Source organism: Hyperolius riggenbachi, chromosome 8, assembly GCF_040937935.1.
Source record: "Hyperolius riggenbachi isolate aHypRig1 chromosome 8, aHypRig1.pri, whole genome shotgun sequence".
Taxonomy (NCBI): Eukaryota; Metazoa; Chordata; class Amphibia; order Anura; family Hyperoliidae; genus Hyperolius; species Hyperolius riggenbachi.
In genome coordinates this window covers 287,125,300-287,146,867 of record NC_090653.1, presented here as the reverse complement: position 1 = coordinate 287,146,867, position 21,568 = coordinate 287,125,300, and the positions used below count along the sequence as shown (strand labels likewise).

The following is a 21,568-nucleotide window of genomic DNA, read 5'->3' as shown; positions in this document are numbered from 1 at the left end:
GTGGGCGGAGTGGACGGCGGGAGCCGGCGGGGACTAGCGTGTATGCGGCAGCCGGCGGGTGAGCGGCGAGTGACGTCGGGTGCGGTGGTGTTACAAAGTAACAAAGTTGTTACATTGTAATAACTTTGTTACATTGTAACTGATTAGTATATTTCCGAGGATATTGCGTGGGAACTGGCTTTTAAAGGGACAGGTAAGTATTAATGGTTAATTTAGAATATTAAAGGACTTTTTTCGTGGTTATGTTTTTTGTTCAATTAAAATACTTTTTCTATGTGTTTGTGTGTTTATTTACTTTTAACTCTTAAAGGAAATGGGTAAGGGGTACAAGTACCTCTATACTCATTTCTCCTGGGAGGGGGGTGGGCATCTGGGGGACCCCTTTTTAAAGGGGATTCCCAGATGCCACCATGAACCCCTCCCCAGGAAATCGCGGCCTCCACCTCCACCGCCCATCGGAGGTGGAGAAGAGCCCCTTGTCCTTGGATTGGACAAGGGCTCGGAGGGGGAGGGGAAAGCTTGGCTGCCCCTCCCCTTCCGAGACCCCCCAATCCATGGACCATGCGGGCTGGTATAGTCAGGGTGCGGAGCCCCACGCGGCCGGTGCTCCGCATTCTGGCTATCCCAGTCTGCATGGGGGACAAGGGGTTAAAGAGGTCTGGGAGGGGGGACCCCACGTCGTTTTTTTTTATATTTCCTACACTCAGAACGAAGTAAGTAAAACTCTTCCCACTTGGGGGAATCTATGAAAATAAAACACTATTGTTACCTGTGCAAAAAAAACTGACATTTTCCGCATTTAAAAGACATTTTCGCCCTTGAAACTTAAAAATCGATTTTCTCAAAAACTATAAGGTCTTTTTGAGAAAAAAAATTTTCCTCTTATTCCTTCTGATCTCCTTAATATATTCTCCAAATTTGAGGCTCTTCGCACTTAAGGGGGCTTTGCTATTAACCCTTAAAGTCGGCGGCTTTTTTATATTATACGGGAGCGTAATATTACGCGATTACGGCAGACTGTGTAATTTCAATGGGAGTTTACTGTCTTACGCGTAATTTGTTACGCGTAAAACGTAACCCCACGGTCTACGCGTAATTAATTACGCGTAATACCGTAACCTTACACGTAACGCTTACGGTGCATTTGTAGTGAATTACGATGCGTAATTACGCTAATGCGTAATTTCGGCCCAGCACTGATCTGGAGGCCCAGTGGCTACACCGGTCCCTCAGTGGTCAACCAATGATCTAGTGCCAGTCCGTTTTTTGCTCTTCTTTTTGCATATTTTTTTCTACTGGCTTTGGAATTCTCTGAAACAGGTATTTGACATTTCGTAAGGCTGCACCGGGCAGGAATATAATGTCACACCTGTGGCTGTATAGTGAACAGCACCTATTCGGTAGGAGACCTTGGGCAAGACTCCGTAATGCTGCTACTGCCTATAGAGCACGTCCCAGTGGCTGCAGCTCTGGCGTTTTGAGTCTGCAGGAGAAAAGCGCGATATAAATGTCTGTCTTGTCTTGACCTGTAATAAGTAGTGTAGGTTCTATATGTCACATCAAACCGCCCACTTCCGGTAAAGTGACAGGTACCACGCCCCTTTCCCCGCCCATTCCACGCCCCTATAGGTATGTGACGTCAAGCCGCCCACATCCGGCTTAGTGACAGGTACCACGCCCCTTTTCAACCACCCTTTTCTACGCCCCTATAGGTATGTGACGTCAAGCCGCCCACATCCAGTTTACTGACAGATGTTCCGCCCCCTTTTCAACGCCCTCTTCAGGTCTAAGGGTGTGCCCCATTGTGTTGCGAACCATTTTGCCTGATACGTACACCTTAATGAGCCCAGACCATGCCATATATATACGGGGCCCATTGTTTGATACGCATCCCTTTATGTTTTATAGCACTTAATATTGTGTAAGCTTTTATTAATAAGGAAGCGGTGGCAGGTTTTATGTGCTTTTTATTAAATCATGATAAAGATACAAATTAACAGCGGGTGAATTTATTTCCGCTGTAAAAGATCATCTTCGTTGGTATATACATATGGTGTTTGCTACTCAATTATACCTCTGCACTGCTTTGTGGGGTCTAAAACGACAGGAAGCATTAGACGCGCATGACATACGGACAGCATGTATTTGTAATCACAAGCACATGGTCTGACACATAACAAGGAGGCTTTTTAAGTTTAAAAACCATATGACGCTGTCATGTGGTGTTTACAATTATTAATGAAACAGCAGGAAGCATTAGACACGTATGACATACGGACACCCTGTATTTGTAATCACAAGCACATGGCCTGACACTTAACAAGGATGCCTTTAAGTTTAAAACCATATGACGTTGTCATGTGCTGTTTAATTAATAAAGGATGCAATTTCAATGTAAATACATATTGAATGTGGCTGACACAGCAACAGGCGGTACTGGGATACAATGTCTTCTATCAAAGAAATTTTGAGAAAGCATTATTACAATTTAAAAGCAGCCGGTTCTTATGGCGGAGTGGACAGCTTGTATAGAGCTGTTCAGAAATATGGATTAAGCAGAAAAGCGGTCCAAGACTGGCTGAATAAACAAGATACATACACTTTATACAAGCCCGCTAAGAAGAAGATTAAAAGAAATAAAATTATTGTCTCCGATATAGACGCGCAATGGCAGGCAGACTTGGTGTCTATGATAGATTTTTCAAGCTACAACCGCGGTGTAAAATACATATTAACGGTCATAGATGTCCTGTCTAAATATGCATGGTGTGTTGGGCTGCGCAATAAAGCTGGGGGAACTGTGGCTAAGGCTTTTGAGTACATATTTCGCACTAGCGATCGAATACCCAGAAAACTAGAAACCGACAGAGGTCGAGAATTCATGAATAAACCTATGAAAAAGCTTTGTGCAGAGCGTGGAATAAAACATTTTTTTACAACAAACACAGTCAAGGCAGCCATCGTAGAACGTTTTAATCGCACTTTGAAAACCAAGCTGTGGCGCTATCTCAGACACTGAAATACATACCAATACATCGATAATTTACAAAACATCTTAACAAGTTATAATAACACATACCACTCCTCTATACGCTGCAAACCTTCTTCCGTTACAAAAAACAATTCTTTGTTAATCTGGAAAAATCTGTACCAAGATTATACATCTATTAAAAAGATTAAGCCGGCGCTTGCAGTTGGTGACCACGTGAGAATTTCCTGTTATAAAAGTATATTTACAAAAGGTTATGAGCAAAGCTACACGGAAGAGATCTTTACAATACAAGCTATCAACACCAGAGGTCTCAGGCCTCTTTATAAGTTGAGAGATCTGGCTGGGGAAGTCATTGAGGGATCGTTCTATGATGATGAGCTACAAAAAGTGTCGCTTCATAAAAACAGAATTTATCGGATAGAAAAAATTATAAGAAAAAAACGAGTGAAGGGTAAAACTTTGTACCTAGTTAAGTGGCTCGGATACCCTGAAAAATTCAACGAGTGGATTCCGGAAAACCAGCTGACCGAAATATAAAATATGCAGACTGATTCCTTTTTTATTACCCTACCGTGCAATGCCTCATCAAAAATTTACCCAGAGAATACCATCTCAAGCTATACAACTAAATTGGCTAAATCTGTGGACCTTCGTGGCGCGTGGGAAGTAGCAATCACCGAAATACAGTATCCGCATTCATGGTATACCTTTGAAGTGACCGAGGGTATTTTTCACGCCGGGAAACGTGGAGAACCGTTAAGAGATTATTATGTTAGAGCCGGGTATTATCACACTATAGACGATCTTATCAAAGGAGTTAATCATAGACTCGAAAAAGCAAAGCTACCCCTGGACCAGATTAAATTGACCTATGATAAGCGGGAAGAACTGTTAGCCTGTATAATTCAACCACACACTTTTTCATACCGGGTAAAAAATTGGGGCATATATTAGGTTTACCTGTACCAACACCTGATCAACTGAAACTTCTAAAAGCTGGGCACCATCCTTACTACCCACCAGAGCCGAGCCAAACACCCCAAAACACCAAAATATTCTACCCTGATATCAGAGCAGGATTTTATACACTCTTTGTGTACACAGATATAATAGAACACCAGCTAGTAGGGGATACCTACGTTCAATTACTAAGGACCGTTGAAGTCAGCGGGAAAGGTGGTGGGATAAGCACACAAAGATACAGCAGACCCGACTATATACCACTCTGCAAGCACCACTTCGATTCAGTAACCATTTCAATTCAAACCGATCAAGGGAAACCTGTTAGGTTTAAGTACGGAAAAACCGTTGTGAGACTTCATTTCAGACAACGGCGCGTAACAGCGAATTGAAATGTTGTTGCAGAAGTTGTATGGAGACCCGAATATCTACACGCGATATTACCTTGCGCAAGCGGGCTATGGATTGGAAGGTTTCCAGGGAGAGGAATTTATGCATGGGTCGGGCCTAGCGGGTCTATTCAGAGGATTATTCCGTAGGGTCGTTCCTCTGTTTAGAAAAAGCATTGAACTTGTAAAGCCGCATGTAAAAACAGCAGCCAAAAACATCGCTAAAGATGCCGTAGCGTCAGTGTCAACGGCTGTCATGGATAGAATCAATCGTTCAAAACAAGAGCAGGACGGGTCAGGCGTTGTGTATATACGCAAAAAACAACGTAAACGAAAAAGACATATTGACAGCATAGTTCTTCCACCTTTTCTCAATAAAACCAATGGGCGCAAGAAGCGCAGAAGACAGAAATCACCAGATCGTTCACCAGGCGACATCTTTTAAGCGGCGACATGGTTTTCGTGCACGACTGCTCGACCGAGTATGCCAAATCCGAATTGGATATCTTTCAAATACCACCGACACAAACAAGTATAGAAAAATCTATTTATGTAGAAATACACCCTATCGCCGCAATAGCCGACGGCACGCCCTTGGAATTCTTTATTCCCGGAAGCGGCGAATATTATTACGACTTAAATAATACCTTGCTACATATCACCTGCCGAATACTTAAAGCGGACAACACGCTCCTGCAAGATGGCTCTCGTGTAGCATTGGTTAATTACCCTATAGCCAGTCTTTTCAGTCAGCTAGATATATCACTCGGCGATCGATTAATATCTACAAGCGATAATCTGTATACCTACAGAGCCTATATAGAAACACTTCTAAACTATAACGCACAGACTTTGGCGACACAGTTTACAGCCGGTTTATTCTATAAGGATACAGCGGGACATTTTGATGACCGTACGCTGGACGGTAACAATGCAGGCTTCATCAAAAGAGTGCGATTTACAACACGGTCCAGAAGCGTCGAACTAGTGGGACCGATCTACGCCGACATCTTTAATCAGCCAAAGCTGGTCTTGAATGGGCTAGACCTAAAGATTAAACTCACCAGGAATAAAGACTCTTTTTGCCTCATGAGTGCTGAAGCTGAGGCGTTTAAAGTGCAGATACAAACAGCGTCGTTATATATTAAAAGGGTTCAAGTCTCACCAGCCGTGAGGATCGGGCACAGCCAGGCGCTGTTAACCGCTAACGCAAAGTACGCCATTGACCGTGCGTGTCTCAAAGTATACAGTATACCAGCCGGGACACGAATTTCCAACCATGAAAATCTATTTCTCGGCAATATACCAAAAATCGTGATACTCGCTCTTGTAGGAAATGAAGAATTTTCTGGAAGCTACACGAGAAACCCGTTGCAGTTCGGGCACTATAATGTAAATTATGCATGCCTGTATTTAGACGGTCAACAGATACCTGCAAAACCTTTCCAGCCGAACTTTCAGGCAGAAACGGCCATACGCGAGTATATGGCGCTGGTGCACATCACAGGCAAACAAAAAGCTGACAACGCGCTATCGTTTGACCGGTCGGAATACATGAATGGTTACACACTGTTCGCGTTTGACACAACGCCGGATCAAGAAGCGGGGTCAGGGCACTTTTCTTTAGTAAAAACGGGTAACCTGAGGGCAGAACTACGTTTTTCCGACCCCACCCCAACAACCCTGAACATGATTGTGTACTCTTTAAACGATAACGTTATTGAAATTAATCATAAAAGAGAAGTTCTATATGATTATTAACAATAATGAATAATTTTGAAATCGAGAACGCTGTGAAAGCCGTTTCTTGCGCAAGACGCGTCTTTAGAGGTGTAATACCGTGCGATTTTTTTTTTTTTTTTTTTACCGACATATAAGATCGTTCAGAGACCCGCCGCGTATATTGTGAATACAGATCCTTCTTCACGTCGGGGGCAGCACTGGATTTTAATAATGTTATTGAACGAGGATACATCACTTTTTTTTGACAGTTATGGCCTGCCGCCTGAAAATATTTTATTCCCCAAGGAGTTCATACAGTTCTTAAACAGGAACTCTGACTGTATTACCTATCAAAATAAGCAGTTGCAAGCGGCTGAAAGCTTTGTGAGCGGCCAAATCCGATAAATTCTGTTTTTATGAAGCGACACTTTTTGTAGCTCATCATCATAGAACGATCCCTCAATGACTTCCCCAGCCAGATCTCTCAACTTATAAAGAGGACTGAGACCTCTGGTGTTGATAGCTTGTATTGTAAAGATCTCTTCCGTGTAGCTTTGCTCATAACCTTTTGTAAATATACTTTTATAACAGGAAATTCTCACGTGGTCACCAACTGCAAGCGCCGGCTTAATCTTTTTAATAGATGTATAATCTTGGTACAGATTTTTCCAGATTAACAAAGAATTGTTTTTTGTAACGGACGCCGGCTTGCATCGTATAGAGGAGTGGTATGTGTTATTATAACTTGTTAAGATGTTTTGTAAATTATCGATGTATTGGTATGTATTTCGGTGTCTGAGATAGCGCCACAGCTTGGTTTTCAAAGTGCGATTAAAACGTTCTACGATGGCTGCCTTGACTGTGTTTGTTGTAAAAAAATGTTTTATTCCACGCTCTGCACAAAGCTTTTTCATAGGTTTATTCATGAATTCTCGACCTCTGTCGGTTTCTAGTTTTCTGGGTATTCGATCGCTAGTGCGAAATATGTACTCAAAAGCCTTAGCCACAGTTCCCCCAGCTTTATTGCGCAGCCCAACACACCATGCATATTTAGACAGGACATCTATGACCGTTAATATGTATTTTACACCGCGGTTGTAGCTTGAAAAATCTATCATAGACACCAAGTCTGCCTGCCATTGCGCGTCTATATCGGAGACAATAATTTTATTTCTTTTAATCTTCTTCTTAGCGGGCTTGTATAAAGTGTATGTATCTTGTTTATTCAGCCAGTCTTGGACCGCTTTTCTGCTTAATCCATATTTCTGAACAGCTCTATACAAGCTGTCCACTCCGCCATAAGAACCGGCTGCTTTTAAATTGTAATAATGCTTTCTCAAAATTTCTTTGATAGAAGACATTGTATCCCAGTACCGCCTGTTGCTGTGTCAGCCACATTCAATATGTATTTACATTGAAATTGCATCCTTTATTAATTAAACAGCACATGACAACGTCATATGGTTTTAAACTTAAAGGCATCCTTGTTAAGTGTCAGGCCATGTGCTTGTGATTACAAATACAGGGTGTCCGTATGTCATACGTGTCTAATGCTTCCTGCTGTTTCATTAATAATTGTAAACACCACATGACAGCGTCATATGGTTTTTAAACTTAAAAAGCCTCCTTGTTATGTGTCAGACCATGTGCTTGTGATTACAAATACATGCTGTCCGTATGTCATGCGCGTCTAATGCTTCCTGTCGTTTTAGACCCCACAAAGCAGTGCAGAGGTATAATTGAGTAGCAAACACCATATGTATATACCAACGAAGATGATCTTTTACAGCGGAAATAAATTCACCCGCTGTTAATTTGTATCTTTATCATGATTTAATAAAAAGCACATAAAACCTGCCACCGCTTCCTTATTAATAAAAGCTTACACAATATTAAGTGCTATAAAACATAAAGGGATGCGTATCAAACAATGGGCCCCGTATATATGGCATGGTCTGGGCTCATTAAGGTGTACGTATCAGGCAAAATGGTTCGCAACACAATGGGGCACACCCTTAGACCTGAAGAGGGCGTTGAAAAGGGGGCGGAACATCTGTCAGTAAACCGGATGTGGGCGGCTTGACGTCACATACCTATAGGGGCGTAGAAAAGGGTGGTTGAAAAGGGGCGTGGTACCTGTCACTAAGCCGGATGTGGGCGGCTTGACGTCACATACCTATAGGGGCGTGGAATGGGCGGGGAAAGGGGCGTGGTACCTGTCACTTTACCGGAAGTGGGCGGTTTGATGTGACATATAGAACCTACACTACTGTAATACATTTCAAATGTAAATCAGGGTAAGGGAAGATTAAGACTAAATAGTTGAGTGAAAATAGTAATAATATTATTTTTCTTTTTTAACAATATTCATTGTATACACAATACCAGTTGCCTGGCTGCAGTAGTGTCTGAATCAGACCAGAAACAAGCATGCAGCTAATCTTGTCAGATTTTTGTTGTTGTTGTCAGAAACCTCTGATCAGCATATGCTAGTTCAGGGTCAATGGATAAAAGTATTAGCAGCAGAGGATCAGCAGGACAGCCAGGCAATCTGCATTGTTTATAAGGAAATAAATATGGCAGCCTCCATATCCCTCTCACTTCAGGTTCCCCTTTAAATGTTTAGCGACACCAGACAGAAGCGCAGTATCGGTTTCTGGTGGCGTTCTCGCGTAACGCTGCAGAAGACGTGAAGATCCGTGTTGTGTTGCAGCTAATGTGATGTTTACTGATGTAATGGCGAGAGGCGAGTTAGCGCTGCCGGGAATCTGGCGCTGTAAGAAAACACCGCTACGTCAGCCATTACTTAATAGCTGTTCCATCAATTTCTGGCACATCAGGCCCGGTTCCCAGCAATCTGCGCTCCCCGCCCCGCTGCATTCTGGGGAACATTACACAGACGACGGCAGGCTGAGTACACGTTATTGGGTTATTCCAGTACACCTGTCTCCTCCTCGCTGACAACTTCAACCGTCGTCCATGAGGAGAGAACACATCGATTCCCTGCAAATTAGGATTCCTGGCTGCCAAAGGATTAACAGAGAAATAGCACGAGGTCAGCGAAGGTAACTCTGCATCAGCCCGGCACCTCCCCCTTCCCAACATGCCTAAACCGGACCTGAACTCTGAACTTCCCCTCTGCTGTAAAGATGCACAATAACTTAGTAACCTTTAAAGGACACCCGAGGCGAAAATAAAGGAATGAAATAAACGATTGTATCTATCTTCCTTCTCCTAAAAATGACCTTTTTAAGATATTCCACAGTTTTATGTTTAAAGAAAACCTGTAATGAAAAAACCTCCCCTGGGGGGTATTCACCTCAGCAGGGGGAAGCCTGTGGACCCTATCAAGGCTTCCCACGGCGGTCTTGCTGCAGCCCCCGGAACGCACAGGTGACAAATCCGACAGCCTGTGCAATATTTACCTTTTCTGGCTCCAGCGGGGGAGCTGTTGCGGCTTTTCTGACAGAGATAGGCGAAAATAGCCGATTTCCGTCGGGTCCGCTCTACTGCGCAGGTGCAGGAGACTTGCGTCTGCGCAGTAGAGTGGCCCGACGGAGATCGGCTATTTTCACCTATCTCCGTGCAGAGAGGGATACTGCGCCTGCGCTGGAGCCCGAGAGGTAAATATTTACATCGCCGCCGCTCCGGGAGGATTTTCGCCACCGTTGTGGGACCGAGGAGGACGGGGAAGCCTCAATAGGATCCGGAGGCTCCCCCCCCCCCCCCCCACCCCACCCAAGGTGAGTACCCCCCAGGGGAGGTTTTTTCATTACAGATTTTCTTTAAATCTACTTTTTACGTTTTAACTGTTTTGGTTTTTGCTCAATGGCACATCCATTGAAGTATGCCAGAGCTAAAATCTATGAACTATTAACCCTTTTTTTTATCTCTTTCCTGCTCTCAGAAGCCATTTTCAGCTAGGAAAGGGTTTTATAGTTGGAGTTTCTTATCAGTGAGGATCACACTGTAATCGCTTCCTGTTTTGAGTCAGGACTGAGTCAGCCACTTACATACCTGATATCAGGGCCGGAGCTACCATAGGAAAAAATAGGCAGCTGCCCCAGGGCCCCAGAGCCTGTAGGGGCCCCCAAGATGTCCCTCCCCATCTTAACTGTTTCACCCCAGGGACTCTGGAAAGGGCTGTTAAGTTGGGAGGTGATTGGGGGAGGGTCAGCAGCCAGCTCAGGGGCCCAGGGGGGAAGTTTGGCTGCAACAAAGGGCTTCTAATGACGCTTTTTGGTCGGGGGGTGTCTGTTGGGGGGCCCCCAGGCTAATTTTGCCCTAGGGCCCCATTGTTACTTGAACCGGCCCTGCCTGATATTTAACTCTTTCAGGCAGAGAATGAAAAAAGGAACACGGCACAGTTATTTGTGTGCTAGGCACAGTACATACACCTGTCTATCTCATCATGTCACATGTCACCTCGGGTATCCTTTAACCATTTCAGCCCACGGGGATTTTTCACCTTATGCATCAGAGCAATTTTCACCTCCCATTCATTCGCTAATAACTTTATCACTACTTAACACAATTTATTGATCTATATCTTGTTTTTTTCTGCCTCTAATTGGGCTTTCTTTGGGTGGTACATTTTGCTAAGAATTATTTTTTTTATAAATGCATTTTAGGGCCCTTTTCCACCTGCAATCGCTATCGTTCACGCTGAACGCTAGCGATTGCTGAATCGCAAAACCGGCGATTCCCCCGACGTTTGCGGCCGCGATTTTGCTATGCTATGCACTGCATAGCAAAATCGCGGCAATTATCGCTCCGCCGCGCGTTCGCGTTCCCGACAAAAGCGAATCGCGGTAGTGGAAATGACCTACCGCGATTCCTATGTTAAAAAGCAAACCGTAGCGATTGTAAAATCGCTAGCGGTTTGCGATTCAGCCAGCGCAAACGCGCTGGTGGAAAAGGGCCCTTAACAGGATTAATAAGAAAACCATTCATTTATTTCTCAGTTTTCATCCATTATATCTTTAAAATAATCCATGCTACCATGATTAAAGCCTATGTATTTTATTTGCCCATTTGTCTTGGTTATGACACCATTTAAAGTTTGTCCCTATCACAATGTATGGCGCCAATATTTTATTTGGAAATAAAGGTGCATTTTTTCCGTTTTGCGTCCATTACTATTTACAAGCTTATAATTTAAGAAATGTTTTTAGTATACCCCCTTCAAATGCATATTTAAAAAGTTCAGACCCTTAGGTAACAATTTTTAATTTTTTTTTAATTGTAATTTTTTTTCCCATTAATTTTATTTGGGTAATATTTTGGTGTGGGAAATAAACAGTTACTTTTTAATGTTGTTAAATGTGTCAATTGTAATGTAAAAAAATATGTAGATGTAGTTTTACTATTTGGCCACAAGATGGCTACCTTGAGTTTATTTATTTTTTTCTCCTTGTGCTTCTCGATCACCGGAAGCACAAGTGGGACAGGAAAAAAAAAAAAAGACTGAAGTCTCTAGTAAGAGCGCTTCGGTTTTTCTGTTGGGGAAACGGATCGGTGATCGGGAACCATATTCCCGTTTACTGATCCCAGGGCTACCGGGGGACAGCATGGGGGAGCGCGCCGAAGCGCGGCACCGCAGCAGAGCAGCCACCCGGACGTGAGGATCACATCTGGGCGGTAGAAATGGTTAAAGAAAAAATTTCTTTGTGAGGGTCCATTCACACTAGAAGCGCTTTTCTGCGCGTTTTGCGAATTATTAGCGGTTTTTAAAATCGCTCCCAATCACATTTGCAAAAAATCGCTGCGATTTTACAATCGTGTACATGAAAATCGCATCGATTTTTACCGCGGTTTTAATAAAGGCAAATGGGGGCGATTTTAAAAGATGCTAATCAATCGCAAAATGCTCAAAAAAGCACTTCTAGTGTGAATGGGCCCTTACAGCTGATAGAAATCCTGCAATAAATCTGCAGTGTGTCTATTTCCTGCTTTCATGGAAGCAGACATATTAACATCCTGTGCTTTCAATTGAGCTTATCTGCAGTGTCAGGTGACACAGGGGAGAGATCAAATTACTACTTGTGATTAGACACAAATGAGGGTGAATTAGACGAGTTAAACTCTCTAAATACATACAGGGTACATTACTCTAGGTTTTCCTTCTGTCCTGTGCAAGAGTTTAGGTCCACTTTAAAGACCACCTGAACCCAAAATGAAACCAGGCAAATTTTAATGGCTATAGTGGCTGTTATGGGGCCTGTAGCCAAGGGGGATCCGGAAATGAGGGGCCCCTGGGCTGCAGAGCAGAGCCGGGACAAGGTCCTCCAGCACCCAAGGCTGAGACACCAAAGTGCGCCCCTCCATCCCTCCCACCCCAGCCGTCACACACTGATTGCTATTAGAGTAAGAGGCGCCACAGGGCCCACAACCCCCCAACACCTTAATATCTAGTTATCTGGCTTGCAGTCACTGCCATGTATCCCCTTTTTCTTATTTCTTTCTGCTTCAAACACAATTAGGAATGACAGCTGAATGAATTGTGCACCCCCTCCTACACTGCGCCCTGAGGCTGGAGCCTCTTCAGCCTATGCCTCGGCCCGGCCCTGCTGCAGAGTGGCGAGCGGAGGGGTTAAGTGATGTATACAGGCGCCCATGCTCCATACTGAGGTATTTTGCTGTATTGACCTGAGGAAGCGGGCAGAGACCCGTGAAACGCACTGCCAACATCTATTTTTGAATAATAAAGAATCCTTTTTTTCTAACTTAGTTTTTTTTTCTCTGTTCTGTGTAGTAACCCATTTCAGAACATACATATATTGGGCACCTCCCCAACATCCGAAACCCCCCTCTTCTCCTAGGACAGCGTTTCTCAACATTTTATTGGTATGTACCCCTCTTAAAACCCTGTACTCACCAAGTACCCTTAGCATAGTAAACATTATCACAAGTACCCCTTGACAAATATATATTTAATCGTAGTACATGATAATTGGTTGTAAACAATTTCCAAGCATTTACTATTGCTTTTAATTATCTAAAACACTAATTTGCCTTTAACTAAGATTTATCATTTTCTAAAACTCTAAATTTGCTATTCTTGGTTAAGTATATCAGGCCCGAGTACCCCCTGGAACCATCAGAAGTACCCCCTGGGGTACGCACACTACACATTGAGAACCTAGGCTCTAGGAGACATTTTCACAACTTGTCAAATAAACACCTCTTAGGATCACTGTTGCGAAAATCATAACATTTTAAATACACGTAAACACATAGAAATAAGAAGTATGTTTCTTCCAGAGTAAAATTAGCCATAAATTCTCTCCTATGTTGCTGTCACTTACAGTAGGTAGTAGAAATCTGACAGAACCGACGGGTTTTGGACTAGTCCATCTCTTCTTAGGGGATTTTCAGGGATATATTTATTTTCAAAAGCACTTAGTGAATGGCAGTTGCTTTGTCCAACTGCCAAACAAATGTGTAGCGAGCAGGGAAGCTGGCCAGCATCATTGTATAAATCCTTTTTAGGGAATATCTTTATAAAGAATAAAAGCCATGCTGAGAATCCCCTATGAAGAGATGGACTAGTCCAAAACCTGTCGCTTCTGTCAGATTTCTACTACCTACTGTAAGTGACAACAACATAGGAGAAAAGTCATTTGTCTCATTTTACTCAGGAAAAAAATGTACTTATTGGTATATGTTTGCACATATTTTACATTTTACAGTTTTTCGCTGTAGTGTTCCTTTAATTAGGCTGAACCATTACAATATGATATAATAATAATATAATAAATAAATTATTATGATTATTATTTTTGGACTGTGAATTGCTTGTGCAGGCTCCTGAAGTTACGGATTTCACTATGGCTTTTAATTAGTTACAATACATCTTTCTCTTCTTGTTTAGGGTTGGTTCACACTGCAAATCGGCAAACGCCGTCAAAGGCGATAGAACTTTTTTTTTTTTTTTTGGGAATTGTTAGGCGTTTCTAATTTTGCAGCATTACAATAGTTTTAAGAGAAGCGCAATCTCTGGAAAAATGTTGCTTTTTTAAAAAATGTTTTTATTATTTTTCATCACATTGCTCCAGTGGGATAACCCCTGTAAGATTACGTTAGCAAAGCACTTTTTGATTTCGGCAGAAATCCAAAAGTATCGTAGTATAATCCAGCCCTTATTGCTTTTCCAAAACACAAAATGTATCATACTCTGTCAACTTCCTCAAGCCAAAGTAGCCCCCCCCCCCAGGACCCATCAGCCGTAGCCTCCACCCAACGGGACCTGTCAAATGTAGCCTCCACCCACTGGGACCCATCAGCCATAGCCTCCACCCAACAGGACCCATCAGCCATAGCCTCCACCCACTGGGACTCGTCAGCCATAGCCTCCACCCAACAGGATCCATCAGACATAGCCTCCACCCAATAGGACCTGTCAGCCGTAGCCTCTACCCACCGGGACCCATTAGACATAGCCTCTACCCACTGGGACCCATTAGACATAGCCTCTACCCACCGGGACCCATTAGACATAGCCTCTACCCACCGGGGCCCATTAGACATAGCCTCTACCCACCGGGGCCCATTAGACATAGCCTCTACCCACCGGGGCCCATTAGACATAGCCTCTACCCACCGGGACCCATTAGACATAGCCTCTACCCACCGGGGCCCATTAGACATAGCCTCTACCCACCGGGGCCCATTAGACATAGCCTCTACCCACCGGGGCCCATTAGACATAGCCTCTACCCACCGGGGCCCATTAGACATAGCCTCTACCCACCGGGGCCCATTAGACATAGCCTCTATAGCCTCTACCCACCGGGGCCCATTAGACATAGCCTCTACCCACCGGGACCCATTAGACATAGCCTCTACCCACCGGGGCCCATTAGACATAGCCTCTACCCACCGGGGCCCATTAGACATAGCCTCTACCCACCGGGACCCATTAGACATAGCCTCTACCCACCGGGACCCATTAGACATAGCCTCCTCCCACCGTAACCTGTCAGACATAGCCTCCACCCACGGGAACCTGTAGACGTAGCCTCCACCCACCAGGACCAATCAAACATAGCTTCCACCCATCATCAGACATAGCTTCCACCCACCAGGACCCATCAGACATAGCCTCCACCCACCGTAACCTGTCAGACATAGCCTCCACCCACGGGAACCTGTCAGACATAGCCTCCACCCACCAGGACCCATCAGACATAGCTTCCACCCAACAGGACCCATCAGATGTAGCCTCCTCCCACCGGGACCCCACAGACATAGCCTCCACGAACCGGGACCCATCAGACATACCCTTCACCCAGCGGGACCCATCGGACATAGCTTTCACCCACCAGGACCCGTCAGATGTAGCTTCCTCCCAGCGGGACCCATCAGACATAGCCTTCACCCAGCGGGACCCATCAGACATTGCCTCCACCCACCAGGTTCCATCATATGTAGCTTCCTCCCAGCAGGACCCGTCAGACACATCCTCCCAGCGGGACCCATCAGACATAGCCTTCACTCAGCGGGACCCATCAGACATTGCCTCCACCCACGATTGGTTCGCACTATGGCCAGGGGCCCCAGACCTCTCTCACTGGCCGGGGCCCCAAGGCCAACATGCAATACCTGGAGGGGAGTGCAGGTGGGCCTGGACCTCTCACATCCAGAAAACCCACCAACACTGTCTCCATACTGAATGCTAAATTCAACACACACAAGCAATAGAACACAGCAGTACATGCATCCAGGTACATTTAAAGTGGTCAGCAGGTGCTCGTCAGCCAATCAGGATGCACTATCATACACCCTTTACCTGCCATACCACATCTAGCAGCCATTAGCATTCAGGTGGGAGGCTTCAGTTGGACGCCATCCAGGGCCGAGCCTGGGCGGGTGCTGCGGGTGCAAGGCACCCAGGCGCCTGCCTCTGAGAGGCGCCGCCCAGCCCCGCTCTCCCCCTGTGGCCGCCGCCGCCGCTCTCCCCCTGTGGCCGCCGCCGCCGCGCTCCCCCTGTGGCCGAAGCTTCAAGCTCCCTCCCTCTAGCCGCCGCGTCAGACCTCGATCAGGCGGGCGGGCGCTAGGACCTAGCACGCTGCACTGATATGCGGAAGTGACATCACTTCCGCATATAGAGCGGGTGCGTCCGGCGCCCTTTTCCTGGTCGGGTCGCCCGCTGATTGAGGTCTGACTGAAGCTGCTGAAAGGTGAGGGGGGAGCGGAGGATGGAGCGTTGGCGGCGGGGAGCGCTCCTGTCACTCACTAGCTATCCTGGGCACAGATGCCACCTGGCTACCTATCCTGGGCGCACATACCCCCTGGCTACCTATCCTGGGCGCACATACCCCCTGGCTACCTATCCTGGGCGCACATACCCCCTGGCTACCTATCCTGGGCACAGATGCCACCTGGCTACCTATCCTGGGCACATACCCCCTGGCTACCTATCCTGGGCGCACATACCCCCTGGCTACCTATCCTGGGCGCACATACCCCCTGGCTACCTATCCTGGGCGCACATACCCCCTGGCTACCTATCCTGGGCGCACATACCCCCTGGCTACCTATCCTGGGCGCACATACCCCCTGGCTACCTATCCTGGGCACAGATGCCACCTGGCTACCTATCCTGGGCACAGATACCACCTGGCTACCTATCCTGGGCGCACATACCCCCTGGCTACCTATCCTGGGCGCACATACCCCCCTGGCTACCTATCCTGGGCGCACATACCCCCTGGCTACCTATCCTGGGCGCACATACCCCCTGGCTACCTATCCTGGGCACAGATGCCACCTGGCTACCTATCCTGGGCACACATACCCCCTGGCTACCTATCCTGGGCGCACATACCCCCTGGCTACCTATCCTGGGCGCACATACCCCCTGGCTACCTATCCTGGGCACAGATGCCACCTGGCTACCTATCCTGGGCACAGATACCACCTGGCTACCTATCCTGGGCGCACATACCCCCTGGCTACCTATCCTGGGCGCACATACCCCCTGGCTACCTATCCTGGGCGCACATACCCCCTGGCTACCTATCCTGGGCGCACATACCCCCTGGCTACCTATCCTGGGCACAGATGCCACCTGGCTACCTATCCTGGGCACAGATACCCCCTGGCTACCTATCCTGGGCGCACATACCCCCTGGCTACCTATCCTGGGCGCACATACCCCCTGGCTACCTATCCTGGGCGCACATACCCCCTGGCTACCTATCCTGGGCGCACATACCCCCTGGCTACCTATCCTGGGCGCACATACCCCCTGGCTACCTATCCTGGGCGCACATACCCCCTGGCTACCTATCCTGGGCGCACATACCCCCTGGCTACCTATCCTGGGCGCACATACCCCCTGGCTACCTATCCTGGGCGCACATACCCCCTGGCTACCTATCCTGGGCGCACATACCCCCTGGCTATATATTCTGGGGACACTGTCTGTTTGTCATTATGTGCATTTGCTGGTGAAAAGCTGTCTTATGTGCATTTTCTGGTGAAAAGCTGTCTTATGTGCATTTTCTGGTGAAAAGCGGTCTCTTGTTATGTGCATTTGCTGGTGAAAAGCGGTCTCTTGTTATGTGCATTTGCTGGTGAAAAGCGGTCTCTTGTTATGTGCATTTGCTGGTGAAAAGCAGTCTCTTATGTGCATTTACATGGGGAAAAGCTGTCTCTTGTTATGTGCATTTACATGGGGAAAAGCTGTCTCTTATGTGCATTTAGTGGGGAAATTTTGTCAGTAAAAATAATCTTTTGTCAGTAAACTTTTAGGTATTTGTCAGTAAAAAAATAACGTGAAAGGTTGGCAACACTGGCAGGCTGCGCGGCTCAACGGGAAAGATACAGGCAGCCCACCTCACACTTGGGCTTGGCAGGGGGAGGAGCCTATGACAGCGAGAGTAGGGTGGCCGCAGGCAGCCATAAATACGCAGTGTGTGACTGCGTCGCACTCGCAGAGCCTCTCAGCCTGAGTCAGTCCAGAGACTAGCAGACTCGCAGGAAGCCAAAGCCAGCCAGTAGCAAGCCCATGGAAGAGGGGTAGGAATGGGGTATCACATGCATGCGGAAAGAGGTGGAAGGTGTGGGTGTGATTAGGCAGGACACTGGTGTGGTTATGTGGTTGGGCGCGGTAAATTTAACCACTCCCATAGGCGCCAGAGAAAATCTTGCACCCAGGTGCCAGGCACCCCAGGCTCGCCCCTGACGCCATCGCAAGATTGCGTCGCTAGCAGGACCGCCCCGTGCAGGCATCCTTCCCACAGGGGTCCCTCCCTAACCGCTCAACTGTCCGCCATGTCCTAGAGCTGAAAGAAAACGTTTAAAAACACACGATTGGTTCGCACTATGGCTATGCGATGGCATCCAACTGAAGCCTCCCACCTGAATGCTAATGGCTGCTAGATGTGGTATGGCAGGTAAAAGGTGTATGACAGTGCATCCTGATTGGCTGACGAGCACCTGCTGACCACTTTAAATGTACCTGGATGCATGTACTGCTGTGTTCTATTGCTTGTGTGTGTTGAATTGCCTCCACCCACCAGGACCAGTCAGACGTAGCCTTGACCCAGCGGGACCCATCGGACATTGCCTCCTCCCACCGGAACCCATCAGCTGTAGCCTCCACCCACCAGGCCCCGTCAGACACAGCATCTACCCCCAGACCCATCAGACGTAGCCCCCCGGGCCTATCTGACGTAGCCATCCCCTGCCCCCAGCAGATGTACCCCCGGGGCACCACACCATGGAGTGCCTAAGCTCTAGCTCATTCCCTTCAACCTCCAGAATCCTCGTTGTGGCCGCTTCACAATGGCTATTAATCGTTTTTTGTTACCTCCCAAAGAAGAAAAATCCAATTTTAACTCCTTTATTTTTATATTCAAATATCTCCGCAACAAAGCCGCAAACGCTTATTCTAGGAAGCGCCACACCTCCGTAACCTAAACTACAGCACTCAAAATACCCCTCTAATTTTCTATACCATGAGTGCGGAACGCAGCGTTGCCACAAACTCCAGCGGAAGCAACGCCGCTCCATTCCCAGCCTCCCTTTCTTCTCGCGCTCCGTAACAATGTTATTGTCGCCGTGGACAAATGACTAATCAAAGAATACGTCTCTGATAATGTCGCATTGTCCCCTATTGAAATTAAGTGGTGAAGGCCCTCGCAATAGCCCCCTCCCCCCCCCCCTCTCGTTTTTTTTTCTTTTCACTTTTTATGGCAGAGAAATGGGCCTTGAATGGAAGTAATAAATCTACAGCTATGGATGTTTTTCTTTATCCGCTGCAGCGTGTGACAACGTGAATGTTTGGTTTTTTTTTTTCCTATTATTAGGGGGTCTTTTTTATCCCCACTGAGATTAATCTTGATTTGCGGAGATGCAGCGATCATCTTAAGGGCTAATAAAATGTATTCAGGTCACTTTTAAACCGTCCCCACGCCTGGAATTTACACATCCAAAAAAAAAAAAGTGATTCCTAGGCGGAGAGGGAGATTTCACTCTAGAACGCCGTGTTAATTAACTGTGGAAAAAGTCGCACTTGGCTGGTTAAAAATAGGCACTCGAAATTCGTCGTCTTCTAATTGAACTGTGTACGGTGCTGAATGTACTGATGTTAAGCTGGTGGAGAGTACAACGGGGCGGGGGGGGGGGTGTTGGTTCTTTTAACCCTTTCGTGGGCCTAAGCGCAGAGCAGAACTGCAGTCTCGTGCTAGGAGGGGGGGGAGAGGGGGGATTGGGGACTCCGAAAATGATGCATTGCAGTTTTTAGAGATGACAGGAGTGGAGCTGGTGTGCGGTGTCTACCTGTGTGCAGAGAGGAGACAGATACAATCGTCTGCAATCCTCTATGGATGAGGCAACAATGCAGGCGCCCGCATGGGTTCCGTGACCTCTGATTGGACAATACAGTAGCAATAAAAAGTATGTGAACCTTTTGGAATTATATGGATTGGTCATAAAATGTGACCTGATCTTTATCTAAAGGCTATCATACACTGGTCGATTGCCACCAGATTGACCAGCAGATAGATCCCTCCACAATCGAATCTGATCAAAGAGGGATCTATTGGCTGCCTACACTGCAAACAGATTTTGAATTGATTTCACTATGAAACCGATTCACAATCTGTGGAGCTGCCGCTGTCACCCCCCCCCCCAAAATACATTACCTGATCCGGCTGGCGCAAGTCCCCCGGTCTCCGCTGTCTCTTCCCCGCTCTGGGCTCCGGATGCATAAAAATGTACGCAATGGGGCTCGCCGACCTCCGAGGTCGGCATGCTGCCAGCGGGGGACTGGAGCAGCAGTGAGTGACTACAAGGGCACAGGATGGCTGCATGGGGCTGGTAGAAGCCCCAGGTAAGTGAAACTCATTTTTTTATTTTGCTTGGACCTTCCCTTTAAGTTCTCCTGCAAAATGTCTTGAAAAACTTAGGAATTCATTTTTCCTTTGATGATCGCAATCCGTCCAGGCTCTGATGCAGCAAAGCAGCCCTAAAGCATGATGCCCCCACCACCATACTTCACAGTTGGGATGAGGTTTTGATGTTGGTGTGCTGTGCCTCTTTTTCTCTACACATAGTGTTGTGTGTTTCTTCCAAACAACTCAACTTTAGTTTCATCTGTCCACCGAATATTTTGCCAGTACTGCTGTGGAAAATCCAGGAGCTCTTTTGCAAACTTTAAACATGCAGCAATGTTTTTTTGGACAGCAGAGGCTTCCTCTGTAATATCCTCCCATGAACTCCATTCTTGTTGGTGTTTTACGTATCATAGATTTTGTAAGTCTTTAGCTAACACTCTAGGATTCTTCTTCACCTCATTGAGCATTCTGAGCTGTATTCTTGCAGTCAACTTAACAGGGTGACCACTCCTAGGGGGAGTAGCAGCAGTGATGAACTTTCTCCATTTATAAACAATTTGTCTTGCTGTGGACTGATGAACAGCAAGGCTTTTGGAGATACTTTTATAACTTTTTCCAGCTTTATGCAAGTCAACAATTCTTAAACATACAATACAATAACATTTGTAAAGCGCTTTTCTCCCATAGGACTCAAAGCGCATAGTTGTGTCTCAGATTAATACAGGGTTGCAGGCTGGGTTGTGTTACAGAGGAGATAGTCAGATGTTCATGAATGCCAGACTGAAGAGGTAGGTTTTCAGTTTAGACTTAAATGCTTCCAGGGATGGAGCTGTCCTGATTGGGTGTGGCAGGGAGTTCCAAAGTGTAGGGGCAGCATGACAAAAGGCTCTGTCTCCAAAGGTTTTGAGGTGGACTCTCGGGGTGACCAAGGTGTTACGTCCTTTTGATCTAAGATTGTGGGGGGTGTGATGCAGTTGCAACAAGTCCTTCAGGTATCCATGGCCCAGATTGTGCAAGGATTTGAATGTCAGTAAGCCAATCTTAAACAGAATTCTCCATTTTATCGGTAGCCAGTGGAGTGAGCACAGGGTTGGTGTTATGTGGCAATGGCGGGGTTGGCTCGTTAACAGCCTTGCGGCGGCATTCTGTACTAATTGCAG

The 21,568-nt window shown here is 46.4% G+C and overlaps 1 protein-coding gene across 1 annotated transcript; it reads left to right on the top strand.

The window, feature by feature from the left end:
• The first annotated feature begins 4,794 nt into the window (after window positions 1-4,794).
• LOC137527502 (uncharacterized protein F54H12.2-like) lies at window positions 4,795-6,102 on the top strand. Its single transcript, XM_068248020.1, has one exon. It carries the CDS (start codon window positions 4,795-4,797, stop codon window positions 6,100-6,102), a length of 1,308 nt encoding a protein of 435 aa, XP_068104121.1.
• The last annotated feature ends 15,466 nt before the right edge of the window (window positions 6,103-21,568 follow it).